At 36.7% G+C, this 16716-nt stretch overlaps 1 protein-coding gene across 5 annotated transcripts in view; it reads right to left on the bottom strand.

Moving 5' to 3' along the window:
- Positions 1–16716, bottom strand: part of CERT1 (ceramide transporter 1) — a 133093-nt gene that overhangs the window by 77721 nt on the left and 38656 nt on the right. For all 5 annotated transcript variants that reach the window (XM_035291387.3, XM_035291389.3, XM_035291388.3 and 2 more), the window contains exon 3: positions 10260–10376. In XM_035291387.3, the coding sequence (XP_035147278.1) occupies positions 10260–10376 (117 nt within the window). The remainder of the gene's footprint in view (positions 1–10259; positions 10377–16716) is intronic.

The raw sequence follows: 16716 nt of genomic DNA, 5'->3' as shown, positions 1-16716 counted from the left end.
AGTGATATTCCACTGAATGGATGTTATCACATTTTGTTTATTTATTTCATCATCTATGTATATACAGGTTGCTTCCATGTTTTTGCAATTGTGAATCATGCCAGGACGATGGGTATATAACTCTCTCTTCAAGATTGCTCTTTCATTTCTTTTGGGTATATACCCAGGTAGATCATATGCTAATTCTATTCTTCATTTGTTTCAGAAGTTGCCATACTATTTTCCACACTGGCTGTACTGTTTTACATTCCGATCAACAGAGTAGTAGGGTTCCAATTTCTTCACATCCTTGCCAACACTTGTTATTTATTTGATAATAGCCACCCTAATGGGTTTAAGGTGGTATCTCATTATCTGTCACTCAGGCTGGAGTACAGTGGTGTCATCTCAGCTCATTGCAACCTCTGCCTCCCAGGCTCAAGGGATCCTCTCACTACAGCCTCTCAGGCAGCTGGGACTACAATACCTGTAGTCCAGCTAATTTTTGTATTTTTTGTAGAGATGGGGTCTTAGTATGTTGTCCAGGCTGGTCTTCAACTCCTGCGTTCAAGTGATCCACCTGCCACTGCCTCCCAAAGTGCTCGGATTACAGGCAAGGGCCACTGGGCCCAGCCTTTCTGATTTAGTCTTGGTCAGTGTTGTGTTTCCAGAAATTTGTCCATTTCATCTAGGTTACCCAATTTTACGGCATACAATTTTTCATAGTAATGCCTTACAATTCTTTTTACTTTGCACAGTCAGTAGTACAGTAATCCCCTCTTTTCCATGGTTTGATGTGCACAGATTTAGTTACTTGTAGGAAATTCTGATCCAAACATAGGTGAGTATAGCACAGTAACACATTTTGAGGGGAGGGAGGGAGGGAAGGGGGAGAAGAGGGGAGACAAGGGAGAGAGAGGAAGAGAGCCAGAGCGAGCGCACATGTGCTCACATTCATATAACTTTTACTACAGTTTACTGTTATAATCATTCTATTTTATTATTTGTCATTGTTGGCAATCTCTTACGGTGCCAAATTTCTAAAATAAACTTTATTATACGTATGCATGCATAGGAAAGAAGATTTACATATATAGGAGAGTTTGGTACCATCTGTGGTGTTTCAGGTATCCACTGGGGGTCTTGTAACATATCCCCTTGTGGATAAGGTAGGACTTCTATAACATCTCTATATTAATTCCTGAAGTTAGTAATTTGAGTGTTCTTTTTTTCCTCAGTCCATTCTGCTAAAGGTTTGTCAAACTTCTTGATCTTTTTAAATAATCAAGTTTTAGTTTCAATGATTTTCTCTATTATTTTTCTATTCTCTATTTTGTTGATTTCAGTTGACCTATTTATTATTTCCTTCCTTCTGCTAGCTTTGGCTTTACATTATTTTCCTTTTTAATTTATAAAGCTAGGTCACTGATCTGAGGTCTTGTTTACTAATGTAAATGTTTACAGCTATACTTCCCCCTTAGCACTGCTTTCACTGTGTCCCCTAAGTTTTGGTAAGTTTTTATTCCACTCTAAGTATTTTCTAATCTCCCTTGTAATTTCTTCTTTGATCCACTACCTGTTTAACCTCAGCCTCCTGAGTAGCTGGGACTACAGGCATGTACCACCATGACCGCTAATTTTTTTAATATTTTCAGTAGAGATGGGATTTCACCATGTTGACCAGGATGGTCTCAATCTCTTGACCTTGTGATCCACCCACCTCGGCCTCCCAAAGTACTGGGATTATAGGCGTGAGCCACTGTGCCCGGCCTAAACGTCCTTTAAAACTAAATAATTAACAATAGTAATGTGGTGTGAAATGGTAATTAGACATTTTTCTTTTTACTTTGGGACATGCTAAGAGATTAAGGCAGTTAGCAGTTGAAACCAAAAAAACAGAAAAATGACAATCTGAGCAAACAAAAACTAAGAATAGGATAGGAGAGTAAAAGTTATGAATAAACAGGAATTACAAATAAGAGAAAAGAAATAATCAGATGAAATGGATACATTAATTGTAGCTGCGGGCAGTTGACTGGAGTTTTGTTAACAGTAAAGAGCACTGGAGTTAAGTATATAATTTCACCTTTCCTTACAGGTAGGGTATTCTAAATTTTCTTGGTTGCTGGGAATTTTCCCATTTCTCAAGGAAATACAGGTTGGCCTCTATTCCTAAAGAGCTTAATTAAAATGAATGGACCTATGACATCAATACTTGTGAGATTTTCAAATTTTCAATATGCATCTGAGTAGGGGGGACATCTATGCTCAGTTTTAGTAGATACTGCAAAATTGTTTCCAAGTGTGTGCACAATTTACAACTTCCATCAGCAGTGTACGAGATTACTTGCATGCTCCACATCCTCACCAATACTTGGTGGTTTGTTTTATTTTTTAAAGCCATTCTGGTGGGTACAAGGTGGTATCTCACTGAGGTTTAAATTAGCATATCTCTGATAATTAATAGCATGGAGTACCTTTATTTATGTTTATTACCCATTTGGACATCTTATTATGAAGGAGCAGTCAAATCTTTTGCCGTTTTTCCCCTTAACTGAACTGCCTAAAGTTTTTGTATTGATTTGTAAGAATCTCTCCATCTTTTTGACATAGTATCTTGTTAAGTTACATCTCTTTGACTGGCTATTTTAGTTAATATGATTAGCTATCTAAGTATCTTCTTTCTTCACTATTCAATGTACAGTCTTTCCAATCCTTTAACCATCTTGGTAAAAGCTAACCACCTTCCCTGACAGAAGAACCCACCTGAAAAAAAATCACTGAACTTTCTTCTGTCTCCAAGATTTACTTTTTGAAGTATTTAGGTGTAAACCAAAAATAAAATTCTAGGCACCCCCCCACAACCGGCTTAATGTATCCTCTTCCTGGCCAAGGGGACTCAACTCAACTTGAAAAACTAGTTCAGACTATGACTGGACCATGGAGGTGGGTCAGGCATGCCTCATTATACTCTCTCCTCCCATGGGAGTTCAGGTTTGGGCTGACAAGCATTAGTATTAAAATAGAGATTCTAAGACTGACAGAAATGACTCCATAGCAAGAAGATACCAAATTCCAACCTGACTCTACTATTAACATCACATAGCAGAGAGCAGGGCCCTGAAAGTAACCAAAGTGTTTTACGCCAAAATATATTCCTTCATATTTTAAAATGGCCCTGTAAAACTGTCTCTTATAGGGGAAACTTACTCCTATAGAGAATACTTTTCCCTTTCCAGGTCTTTTTCTGATACTGAAGAAACTGAGTCTAGAACCTTTCAAGGATGCGTATAAGAAACATTTGCCTTCTACTTCCTGTGGTGGGGCAGTCACCTATGAGACTTTATCTACCTAAGAAAGAAACTTAGTCTCCACAATCCCTTATCTTAACCCAGCCACTTCTTTCTATTGATTCTAAGCCTGTAGATAACTCTTTCAACAAATGGCCAATCAGAAAATCTTTGAATCTACCAAAGACCCTGTAAACTTCCCACCCCTTCCAAGTTTTCCTGCTTTTCTGGACTGAACCAATGTATGCCTCACATGCACTGTTGATATTTTATGTCTCCTAAAACATAACCCAAGCTGTAACCACCTTGGGCACATGTTCCCAGGACCTCCTAGGGCTGTGTCATGGGTCATGGTCCATAACCTTGACAAAATAAACTTCTAATGTCTCAGATACCAGTTTTCAAATATTGCAGGCAAGAAAAGCTGACAAATATGAAGTTACTTTATAAGCCCTTGACAACTCAATTATTTTTATTCTAGACTCTTGACTATAAAAACTAAAGAGGGTTGGTTGGTACCTTATTTTCCTCTTTGATTTCACCAACCTCAAAAATGCTGGTAGTTTAATATTATCTACATTGAGGCATTTAAAAAAAATTTAACCATGTATGGATTACTGCATGCAATTTAACAGTTAACTCCCATTACTAGGAACCAAATTCTTGATTTTAATGACTGAAACATCCAGAGACAACATGAAGTTTCTTTGCTGGGTAATAGAGGTCAGTTGTGATTTTCTACAACTTAAATGAGAAAATGGCAGAGCCCTGACCACTGTGAGAACCATGTATTTATACTTCCCTCAAGATTTAAAACTCTTGAATGTAGGTAGGAAGTAAAATTTGATCCTCCGTCACCATCGTATGATGCTAATAGGTAAATGGAGACTTGGTTCTAATACACCCATGAAATTAATTATATGAAGTGTACACTCAAAATAATGTTATATTTGCATTTTTAAACACTTTCCGATTAAACCGTATTCAAATGCAAAGCTAAGTTTTATATAATTTACAAAGCAACAAGAAAGGATATCTGTTAAAATCTAATATTGATTTAAAATGGCATACACTAACAGTATGACTTTATATGACCTTGATATTTAAAAACTAAGAATTAATAATTCTGCCACCTAGCTATTTAAAAACTTTCCTAAGCTTAAGTCAAATTTAAGACAAAAGAAAGTGTCAACTAAGTAGAAATTGCTCCTGAAATTAGAAAAAAAGTAGCAAATCAAATAGACTGACAGAGCATGGGGGAAATATTTCATTATGGCAAAGCAACAAAACTTGTATGACCAATGCTTTTCTGATTCCTACAAAGAAGTTTACTTAGAATGTATCTGAGTCTTTAAGAAGCTATGTTCTAAATAATATAGATATGAGGACTAAACAGAAAATATGAGAATATTGTGATTCAAGAAGCCCATGATTTATGTCAACAAAACATAATTCACAGAAATACATACTTAAAGCACAGAATTGTTTGCTGGCTAAAAGCCCTGGTTCTTGGGTCAGAAGAACCTAGGTCTGAATGCTGGCTCCTGTGCTAACTGATTGACCTTGGATAAGTTATTTAACCTTTCTATGCCCCAATTTTTAATCTGTAAAAATAGGATAATGCTGCTAAATCTCATGACAGTGAGGAAAAAATGAGATAATATATATAAAGAGCTTATCATATTATGCATATATTAATCCTCAAAAATGTTAGCTATCTTCACACCATCATCAATATTATTGCCTAGAAGTCCTGTAAAATAAAACTTTTGTTTGCACACGTGTATGTATGTATGAGCAAGTAGAGAGTATGTGAATGCCCATGTGTGAAATAGATCAATACAAAGAACTTACAATCAGTACAAGGGTCTCCATAGAAGGAAGGAAAAGAAACCCTCAATTTCTTCTTCCAAAGGTTGAAAATAACTAAAATCTGCCAGGTAAACCCTAACAAAAGCCCATTAAAAGCCCATCTAATGGCATCAAAACTACTAACGTCAAGTGTACTACTGACGTCAAGTGTACTACTGACGTCAAGTGGTACACTGATGAAGTAACTGAAATAAGCTGGAATGTTGGTGCCCAGGCTAACCACAAAGTACAATACTCTTCGTTTATCATGGATAGGTTATTTTGTTTGCTTATTTTTGTTAGGGTGTGAGGGGGTGAGGGTATGGTAACATATACCATAAACTATCAATTTTTCCTCCTTTAAATAACTTACCAAGGCCACTTAGCTAGCATTAGGTTGGTGCAAATGCAATTAAAGTTTTTGCATTGTTGAAATTTGCCATATGATAATGGAATACATTCTTAAATAAATGTGGTTACATTATAAATCATTTTAATGTGCATTTCTTGCTTTTTTTTTGCCAATGACTTAGTACTTGCTGTTTATGTATTTATTTTAGACTATGAAAATGATGTTAGACAAAAAGCAAATAAAGCAGAGTCAAGTGATTTTCTTATTTGAGTACAAAATGGGTCATAAAGCAGCGGAGACAACTTGCAACATCAACAATGTATTTGGGCCAGTGCTAATGAAAGTACACTGCAGAGGTGGTTCAAGAAGTGTGCAAAGGAGATGAGAGCCTTGAAGATAAGGAGCACAGTGGCTGGCCGTCAGATGTTCACAACGACCAACTAAGAGCAATCATGGAAGCTGATCCTCTTACAACTACACTAGAAGTTGCCGAATAAATCAATGTTGACCATTCTATAGTTGTTCAGGATTTGAAGCAAATTGGAAAGGTGAAAAAAACTTGATGAGTGGGTGCCTCACAAACTGAGTGAAAATAAAAAAAACTGTAGTTCTGAAATGTCATCTTCTCTTATTCTACGTAACAACAAAGAACCATGTCTTGATTAGATTGTTACGTGTAAAGAAAAATTGGATTTTATACAGCAACTGGTGATGACTAGCTCAGTGGTTGGTCCAAGAAAAAGTTCCAAAGCACTTCTCAAAGCCAAATTTGCACCAAAAAAAGGTCATGGTCACTGTGTGGTGATTTGCTGCCGGTCTGATCCACTACAGCTTTCTGAATCCCAGTGAAACCATTACATTTGAAAAGTATGCTTAGCAAATCAATGAGATGCACAGAAAACTGCAATGCCTGCAGCTGGTTCTAGTCAACAGAAAGGGCCCAATTCTTCCTTACAACATCTGACTGCATGTTGCACAACCAATCTTTCAAAAGTTGAATGAACTGGGCTACGAAGTTTTGCCTCATCCGTCATATTGACCTCACCTCTTGCCAACCAACTACTACTTCCTTCTTCAAGTATCTCAACAACTTTTTTTGCAGGGAAAATGCTTCCACAACCATAAGGATGCAGAAAATGCTTTCCAAGAGTTCACAGAATCCCAAATCATGAAGTTTTATGCTACAGGAATAATCAAACTTACTTCTTATTAGCAAAAATGTGTTGATTGCAATGGTTCCTATTTTGATTAATAAAGATTTGAGCCTAGTTAAAATGATTTAAAAAATCATGGTCTATAACTTCAGTTACTTTTGTACTAATCTAATACACAGTAGTGCCAGGATTCAAATCCACATTTGCCAGACTCCAGAATCCAGTACTGAAACAATTACCAAGATAATATACTGTCCTTTTTGACAATCCATAGGCAAAAAAGAAAAATAAGTTCGTATTTATCTTCCATTGGTATAGCAGAACTCAGATGATACACTCTAATTTGCAGGAGGTCAGCTCATGGGAATTGTTTATAAACAACTGGTTTATTAATAGTAACAGACAAGAGAATTAATACAAAATCGAATTCTCAGAAATCATGAACTAAAAGCACAGTCTCAGGCAAATTACTTAATTTTAAGTTAAACCTCAGTTTCCTCTCCTGCAAAATAATACATCCTTTATTTTTCAGGATAGTAGGGAGAAAATAAAACACATAAAGCACTTAATACATAATTAGTCCTTGGTGATCTTCTATAAGTGATAGCTCCTACCATTATTATTATGCCTGTATAGTTTTACAGAGAGTATCAAGACAATGATGCATACTTAAATAGTAAAATTACTAAACTTAGCTTCTACAGTATTGACTTCATGATACTGAAGAACGAATCAAGAAACATCTCACTAGCCCTGGTCTATAGGAGAAAAAAAAGCAATTGTGCTTGGTGATAACATTTCACATTTCTCCCTCTTACATGTTAAATAACTCAAAAATTTACTTTTAGAATTCATATTCTAAATATGAATTCACTTAAACATTCACTGATAGGCTGCTCAGTTGGCATACATACATATTTTACTTTAGGACGTTAAATAACATTAACAACAGCAATTAACAATAATTTCTCCTTGTCTATGAATAAACTTTCTTTAAAAATAAGAAAGGGCAGCCGGGTGCGGAGGCTCATGCCTGTAATCCTAGGACTTTGGGAAGCTGACTCCAGCAGATCGCTTGAGTTCAGGAGTTCAAGATCAGCCTGGGTAACATGGTGAAACCCTGTTTCTACCAAAAATACAAAAAATTAATTAGCTAGGCATGGTGGCATGTGCCTGTAGTCCATCTACTTGGGAGGCTAAGGTGAGAGGATCACTTGAGCTCAGGAGGCAGAGGCTGAAGAGAGCCGAGATCTTACTCCATGCTAGGTGACAGAGTGACCTTATCTCAAAAAAAAAAAAAAAGAAAGAGCAAGAGTGTACAATGTGTAACAACCCTGAAGTTGAATATTTTTTTCAAGAACTTAAAATCACTGGAAATTTTTTATCTCAGCTTAAGTCTCACTGTTCTGAGGATACCCAAAGATTAAATCTATCCATTGTTCAAAGATGTAAATAAATCAATAGTACAGGAGAAAGAGATGCTTCATGCATAATCTTCACTAAAGGAAAAAAACTCAAAACAGGAGCCTTGCAAAGGAACTGACCTTTACTGAAGTGAGCAAAATAAAATATGTTTAATTAAAACAGAAAAAACTAGCCCTGTAATTTAAATCAACTGATTAAAATTGCCCTTAAAGGTCATCTCAGTTAGAAATATAGAAATTAATTCTACTTAATAACATCTTTAATCACTAGTGAGACAGCCAGCCCTGATTAAATAACACGAAACAGGCTGTTCTACTTATATGCACATTTAGCTACTCTCGCCTAATGCAAAACTCTTCATCTGAAACAAGATGGTATTATTTAGTAAATTTAGTTGGGACTCCAAATCTCTTGCTTTTCCCTATATGCCATAAGTGGGAAAATATATCAGTCATTCTAGTAAGTAACTTTGCATGTTATCTCATTTATGTCTTAAAACAACTTTGAGCAAAGTACCAACATTGGCAACTGAGAATAAACACGAAGAAGAGGTTAATTACCATGGCCAAGCTCACACATGTCATACATGGCAGATACTGTTGCATGTAAGGCCTATCTCCAAAGCATTGAGATTTTTGGAATACTAGCTCATGTCTCTCTTAAATAATAGAAAAATAATAATCATTTTTCCATGTTTAGCCTTTTCTGAAGTAACATTACCAAAATAACTAAGACTTAGAAAATGTTTTAAACATTTAATACTAAAGTTTAAATATATAGTCCTAAAGCTAAAACAAAGAAAAACAGAAAGGTAACACAGTCAATTTTGTTTAGGCTGTGGGAAATCTTTTTTTTTTTAAAGACAGGGTTTCACCATGTTGGTCAGGCTGGTCTTTAACTCCTGACCTCAGGTGATCCGCCCGCCTTGGCCTCCAAAGTGTTTGGATTACAGGCATGAGCCACAGCGCCCAGCCTTTTTATTTTTATTTTTTTTAAAGATGCGAAGCTGGGGGAAATCTTAATCAATAAACCAAGAGACAAAGGTAACATGGTTGATATCAAGAAGTATGTAATTGTGAAATCTCTGGCCAGACTGGTTTTTCTTGGGAGTATGTGTGTGTGTGTTTTATGACTGTTAAAAATAACCAAAACGGGTGTTTCAACTACAACTTTGTGAAACTCAAACGAACAAGTACAGGCAAGTATATAAACAAGCAAAACTTCTTTTAAGTCATACTTAAGAATGACATGGTGGACTTAGAACTTTGTCTGTTCTGTTTTATCATGATATTACTGACTTAGCTAATAATGCAGATTTAGTAATATATATTTCTTTAGTCTACTTAATATTAACAAAAGTCAAAGACTAGCTTTAAATTATATAAATGTGCCTTACATTATTTATATAAAAAAGATTTTCTATAGGTTTATCATTAGACAGCTTCACATCTACAAAGATTAACTGATTTACAAATGTTTGCACTAAGAATTTACCCAAATAGTTATAACAAAAGTCAACACTGAAGCTTTTACAAGTTAGGGTTTTATAATCCAATGTTATTTCAAAAATCCTTTTCTTTAGATCATAAAAAGGTATTTATTATGAATCAAATCCTAAATGAAAAATCAAAATATGTTTTATGAAAAAGGGGATATTTTTGTTTTAATTAACAATGAAACTATTTATTTATTTTTATTTTTTATTTTTTTTAAATGAGATGGAGACTCTCTTTGTTGCCTAGGCTAGAGGGCAACAGCTTAATCTTGGCTCACTGTAACCTCCGCCTCCCAGGTTCAAGCAATTCTACTGTCTCAGCTGCCTGAGTAGGTGGAATTTACAGACATGTGCCACGACACCTGGCTAATTTTTGTATTTTCAGTAGAGAGGTGGTTTCACCATATTGCCCAGGCTAGTCTCGAATTCCTGACCTCCCGATCCACCCACCTAGGCCTCCCAAAGTACTGGGATTACAGGCATGAGCCACTGTGCCCAGCCAAAAAATATTTATCATAGCAACTACCCTTAGTACAACCAAAGTGTTAAAAACAAAATTATTTCAAAAATTTACATATGAATTGCTTTAATCTTTACCACCCAAATAGTGTTCAATGTTTCAGTAACTAATGCCACATGTCAATTTTTTTTAAGGCAGTGTCAACAATCTCTTACCTAGTTCTCCATGGACAAATAAACATTAGGGATCTTACCTTGTGCTGTTCAATGGCATCTATCCACTGCTGTCTATGATCTGGATCCTGAGCACGAAGATACCAAACACTATCATTTACACTAATATCAAATCGACATTCATCAAAATCATGAGGCTGTGGAGAAAAAGTAGAAAATGAAAAACAAAGCTAATTATATCCGTAGAAGTGTTATACCCCAAAGCCAAAACGTGAACATACTCATTCTGTGCTGGTGGGAGACTTGTTACTTTTTATTTTTCTACTCAAATAACTTATCTTATCTCAGATAAGAATGCACAGAGGCACAGTTACCAAAAGCCAAATTTCACTCACAACTCTTACAAATGAGTTGTCACATATGCTACAAACATCTATTTTTTTTTTTTCAAACATCTATTTTTAAAGCACAGCTGAGATTTTTCATCAAATGCTTTGAGTTGACTAGTGAGAACACCACCAAACAGATACCTTTTATTTTTATTTATTTTAGAGATGAGGGTCTTGCTCTACTGCCTAGGCTGGAGTGTAATGGCATGATCATAGGCCCACTGCAGCTTTGACCAAGTGATTTTCATGCCTCTCAAGTAACTGGGACTATTGGCGCACACCACCATGCCCTGCTAATTTTTAATTTTTTTTTAAAAGATGGAGTCTTGCTTTGTTTGCCCAGGCTAGTCTCAAACTCCTGGCCTCAAACAATCCTCCCACCTTTGCCTCTCATGTTACTGGGGTTACAAGAACCAGCTACTTGTGCCCAGCCAACTGCATAATTTTTAAAAAGCCAAAGTTTTAGAATAGATATTTACTACTTTTTTCTTACTCCATTATTCAAAAGTAAATTCCCATTTTTAATAATTTTATTTCATGAAGTATTCTTGGTATCTCTCATTTATCACATTTTATAAAATTTAACAAAGCAAGATAAAAATAATGTTAACATTTTCCTTTAAGTATCTAAAATTAATCTCTAGGCTTTTACATGTCTTTGACAGTAACTACCAGGAGCACTTCCAGCTAAAGGAAAAAATAAAATGAATATCACATAAGATCTATGTGAGCTATCTAGAGAAACTTTGCACTAAGGTGTAAACATTTAGTGAAAATGTCAACTTTTGATTCAGTGCTCTTGACTCTTCTTAAGAATATGTAAAATGAGTGTTTTACATCCTTGTTTTTAATTTTAATAAATGAATTAAAATATGACAGGAATATATCACATTTACCACCTCTTTTTCCACTGGGAGAGTCAATCAACATCCTTTCCTGAAAAGGTTCTTAACCTTGGAGAGAAAAGAATCTGCTCTGGGCAACAAAACAAAAAACTTATTTGCTCAACAGAATTGCTTGTACTCCTCCCAGGGTTTACTTCTTATTCTCTCCTTTCCTTAACAAAATCCATATAAACTAACTCTACAATCTTCTCTAGGCTATGACACAATTTCTCTTTTAAGATTAAGACAAGAAATCACAGTTCAGACTGATTAAAGGATTCAGATAAGTATTTCCTGAATCAGTATATGCTGGGCAATAAGACTACAGTGGGAGGTAGAGTGTATTAGAAAGAAGCAAAAGGGAAAAACAAAACAATACATATACTGCTTCAGTAATTATAAATACAGAAAGACATAAGTGATAATGTCCAACTTCATAAAGAAAATAATGATCATAAATTTAACTAAATTCTAAATATTCAGGAATCTTAAGAATCAAGTCTAATTTTCAAGAATAGCTTCTTGGAGAAAATGAAACATATATGCTATGTAAAGCAGAGGTCCCTAAACTCTGGGTCACAAACCAGTACCAGTCCATGGGCTGTTAGAAACTGGGCTGCACAGCAGGAGGTTAAGCAGAAGGAAGGCAAGCATTACCACCTCAGCTCCGCCTCCTGTCAGATTAGCAGCAGCATTAGATCCTCACAGGAGCACGAACGCGACCATGAACTGCCATGAACTGTGTATGCAAATGATCTAGGCTGTGCACTCCTTATTAGAATCTAATGCCTTATGATCTGAGGTGGAAGAGTTTCATCCCAAAACCAGCCCCCACCACCCATTCCATGGAAAAACTGTCTTCCATGTAACTGGTTCCTGGTGCCAAAAGACTGGGGAATGATGATCTAAAGAACCAAGTAAAGGAAGTAAAGCAGATGATCAGTCTACTGCTATGAGTAGCCCAGGAGTTTTAAACTTTTACTGCATGATCATTCCCGTTAAATTTCTAGCCAGTAGTTCTGAGAATGTTTTACATTTTGTATTGTGTTAAATATCCTTATTAAAGCTTTAGAAAAATAAAATAACATATAGCTCGTAATTCACCATTTTCTCCAGCAAACACCTTCCTATGCAGACAAGGGAGCCATTTCTACCATGAGTGATCTGAAGCATAGGTGGTGCAGAAGCAAAAAGCATGAATTTTAAGTGATGTAGAAAGTCTGTGAATAACACAGAAGTTTTAAATCTCAATAAAGTGAAAAAAATGAGAGATGAGTCTAAAGGGCAAAGGAAATGACAGATTTGGCTAAGAGGCTATGTTACACAATAAAGTTCACATCACTATATTACACACACATATGTTTCCCAAACTTATAATAGATTGCTTCATTCAAGACAACTGATCCTGTCTTTATATAAAATTTTGATATTTTGCACATATACAGTAATTTAGTCTTGTAAAAAATATTGCAATGAAATATTTATCTTGATTATAGAGTTTTTTCTTGCTTCCTTTAATTTTGTGATTGAGGTAAGTCCCTCACTGGTCTCATCCTCCTTGTCTTGGTGCTGACAGGTAATTATTAGAAAGAAACAAATATAGGATAGAAGCCAAAATTAAATGGAAAACAATGAGAGGTGATAAATACATGATCTAAGGCAGCAGTCTACAAACTTTTTGGTACCAAGGACTGGTTTCATGGAAGACAATTTTTCCACAGACAGGTTGGCGAGATGGTTTCAGGATGAAACTGTTCCACCTCCGATAATCAGGCATTAGATTCTCATAAATAGTGTGCAACCTAGATCCCTTGTATACACAGTTCAAGATAGGGTTCGTACTCCTATGAGAATCTAATGCTGCTGATGATCTGACAGGAGGTAGAGCTCAGGAGGTAATGCTGGCTTGCCCACCACTCACCTCAGGCTGTGCAGCCCGGTTCCTATCAGGCCATGGACTGGTACTGATCCATGGCCCGGGGTTTGGGGACCCCTGATCTAAAGGAAAAAAAAGACTAAAAGGTGTAAAGAATTAAGGTGACAAGTGATGAAAAGATAGCTGACAGAGCTAAGTAAAAAGAAACAGAGTTAAAAATGTGGGAAGCAGCAACAAAAAGCCAGGTTAAAAAAGTTATGGGCATGTTAAACAGATTTGAGAAAAGCACAAAATGAAAGAAATATAATAATGAGTATCAAAGGAGATAAAGCAAATACTTTTGCTGGTGTTTTCAAACATGAGAATGTAACACACGTAACAGAAAGATACACTATGCCCAGGAAAAACAGACACAGAAAGATCAATACAAATATATAAAGTTAATTAATTTCGAGAATAAAGGAAATGCTATGGAACACTGTTTCTCAAGCTTTTTGCATCACCACACCCTCTACCCCAAAATTAAATACCAAGGATAAGATTTTTGTCCATGAGAATTTTGGGAGCTATAAACCACTGTTTTATCTAAGATTTCATCCCTCCTCAATAACCAAGTATCACTACCACTGAGAATGCCATGCTACAGAAAAAGACATCTATAAAAAGGTGAGTTGCATATTTTCTCAGGTAACATTCATTGTTAAGGACAAAAAAATTTCAAAAGATGAATGAATACATGGCACTTATATCTACTCCCTACCAAAATAACCTTACAGGAACAAAAGAGATATAAATGTCCAAAAGAAAAACAAAAAAACTTATCACCAAAATTTACAGTTAGAATGTGGTAAATGACTTAACAGGTGTTACCAAAATACCTGGGGTTTTGACTAGGTCCTGCTGCTCACAGCACAGCAAGTCAATCACTGAGACGATTACTGCTAGGGAAAAAGGCTTTAATAGGGTGCTATAGTTGAGGAGATGGGAAGTCATTCTCAAATCTATCTCCCTGACAGACTAAAATTAGGGGTCTACAGAGCAGGGAAGACATATAACCATGTGTGGGAACAAGAATTTGGTGTGGGGTGGGGGCAGTAAGGAAAAGGAGTTGCTCAACAGGAAGTAGGTGGTTAGTTAGGCACTTATGACAGGTAAGAGTTCTGGCAACTCATTGTCCAGGTGCAGTGATCTGTAAGTTTCCAGTTCTTTGATACTACCCGGGGGTCTGATGGATGGCTCCCAGAGAAAGGACTTCAGAAAAGACAAATGTAACTTTTTCAAATTTCAAGACTGGGAGGGTCAATTGCTAGGTTTATGCAAAAGAGATCATAAACATCAGTTCTATGGGAAAACTGGGCCAGAGTCACAGGCCTGAGAAAACTGAAAATTTTAAATCTACAAGAGAAAAGACAAAAAAATCAAGCCAATTTGCACACAACATTGGAGAAGTAAGGGAACTAGAGGAATCAGGTAGCACTAGAGGCTAAGGCATGGATGGAGCTGATATCAGAATTAATTGAGTCATCAGAAGGTGCAACTAGACCCCTGAAATCCCATATGGCCATCCCAAGTATTGGTGACTACTCACCTACTGCCACACAGTAACATTAGAGGCCCGCTCTCTACTCTCTGGAGAGATTAAATCAGACATCCCTACACATAATAGGGTACAGGGTGCTATGGGAGATGGGGGTGAAAGGAAGCAGATAATTAAAGTCTTCATATTAAAGATATTAAAGCTTCTTTCCCCTTCTTGGCACCCAGAAACCTAGGGTCCACACTTGCTATGTTGTGCAGGGTGGTCTGGTAAGACTTGAGCAGTGGTGTGTGTGTGTGTGTGTGTGTGTGTGTGTGTGTGTGTGTTTTGGACACAGTGTCTCACTCTGACACCCAAGCTAGAGTGGTGCGATCTTGGCTCACTGCAACCTTTGCCTCCTGGGCTCATGCAATCCTCCCACCTCAGCCTCTGGAGTAGCTGTGAGCACAGGTGCATGCCATCACATCTGGATAATTTTTGTATTTTTTGTAGAAACAAGGTCTTGCCATATTGCCTAGGCACTGGTCTCGAGCTCCTGGACTCACATCACCCACCTGCCTCAACCTCCCAAAGGCTGGGACTATAGGCTTACACCACTGCAGCTAGCCCAGAGTTTTATAATCAGAATTTTAGGTTCTTTTTCTCTGGCACTCTAATTAAGGATTATCTCCTTACTAGGTTCTTTTGCCTGGTTCTTATAGATAAAATGATGGCAGGTTTTCTTTAATGGAGTTTGAGCTCTCTCACATCTCTGCCATTATAGACAGTGACTGAGATCATGGTTCAGGCTACTCTCAGTCAGGTGGGAGTAGCCAACCAGATCAGTCAAGCCTACCAGAGACTTGCGTAAAGTTTATATATACAATTTTGAGATCCCTGTCTCTAGCTCTCTCCTTTTTAAAGTTATGAACTTATTTTCTAATAGCACTGGTTATACCAAGTAACTTTACCAGGTTCTACCAGTTAGAAAAATGGTTGGCTGATTTCTCTGTACGAGTTATAGACACCTAGCACCACCATCACAATGGAGATTTGACCCTATTCTACCCTGATAGTAGGATACCTCATAATTTCCAAATATCTTGCCAAACACTTGTGAAGGCCAAATACTTAAAACTGTCTAAATCTAGCATCTCTTTTTTGTTTTAACAAATAAACGCAAAGTATTAAAATTTCTTTACTCAACAAGACAGTTAAATAAATCCTATTAGCTTCAAACAAGATGACTCAATCAGTACTCTAAATTATAAGCCACAAAAATTGATTCTTGCTCACTTAAGAAGAAAAGGAATTCATTTAGAAGGTATTAGGCAGTTCACATTGCTAAGAAATACAAAGAACTAAGATCAGAAAATGGAAAGGAGCCAGGGTAGACTAGGCAACAAAACCCCTGCTGGGATTGCACCACAGGTACCATTTTTATAGACAGGACTGCTTCCATTTCTGGACCTTGTAAGCCTCTGCTGGCACTGTTGCTACTGGAAACTTCATACTCCTGCTGCCAGCAGTCTCAGAAGAAAAAATTTCCTGTCTCCTGATTCTCTGTATTGGTCCAGTTACAGACTCAAAGTAAGGCAGGAGAGGAAAACCAGGTGAAGGGGGTGGGGATAGAGAAGGATACCACAGCAGTCTGATAGGTTAGGCCTAATTCATATGGTCCATATGCTAACTAAGGGCAGTCAACAAAATGGGAGAATATAGGATGGAAGAAGCAATTAAGTATCTGGTCCTCACAGATTACTTGAAGGAGATCTTCCACTCATGTGGTGGATAATTCCTTAAAAGCAAAAAGAGGATTTTTTTACGAGCATGCCACTTAACAACCTATTATTTCTCTTAAATCCACCCTTC

The sequence above is a fragment of the Callithrix jacchus genome, chromosome 2, assembly GCF_049354715.1.
Source record: "Callithrix jacchus isolate 240 chromosome 2, calJac240_pri, whole genome shotgun sequence".
Classification (NCBI taxonomy): Eukaryota; Metazoa; Chordata; class Mammalia; order Primates; family Cebidae; genus Callithrix; species Callithrix jacchus.
This window is presented reverse-complemented; position numbering and strand designations above follow the sequence as displayed.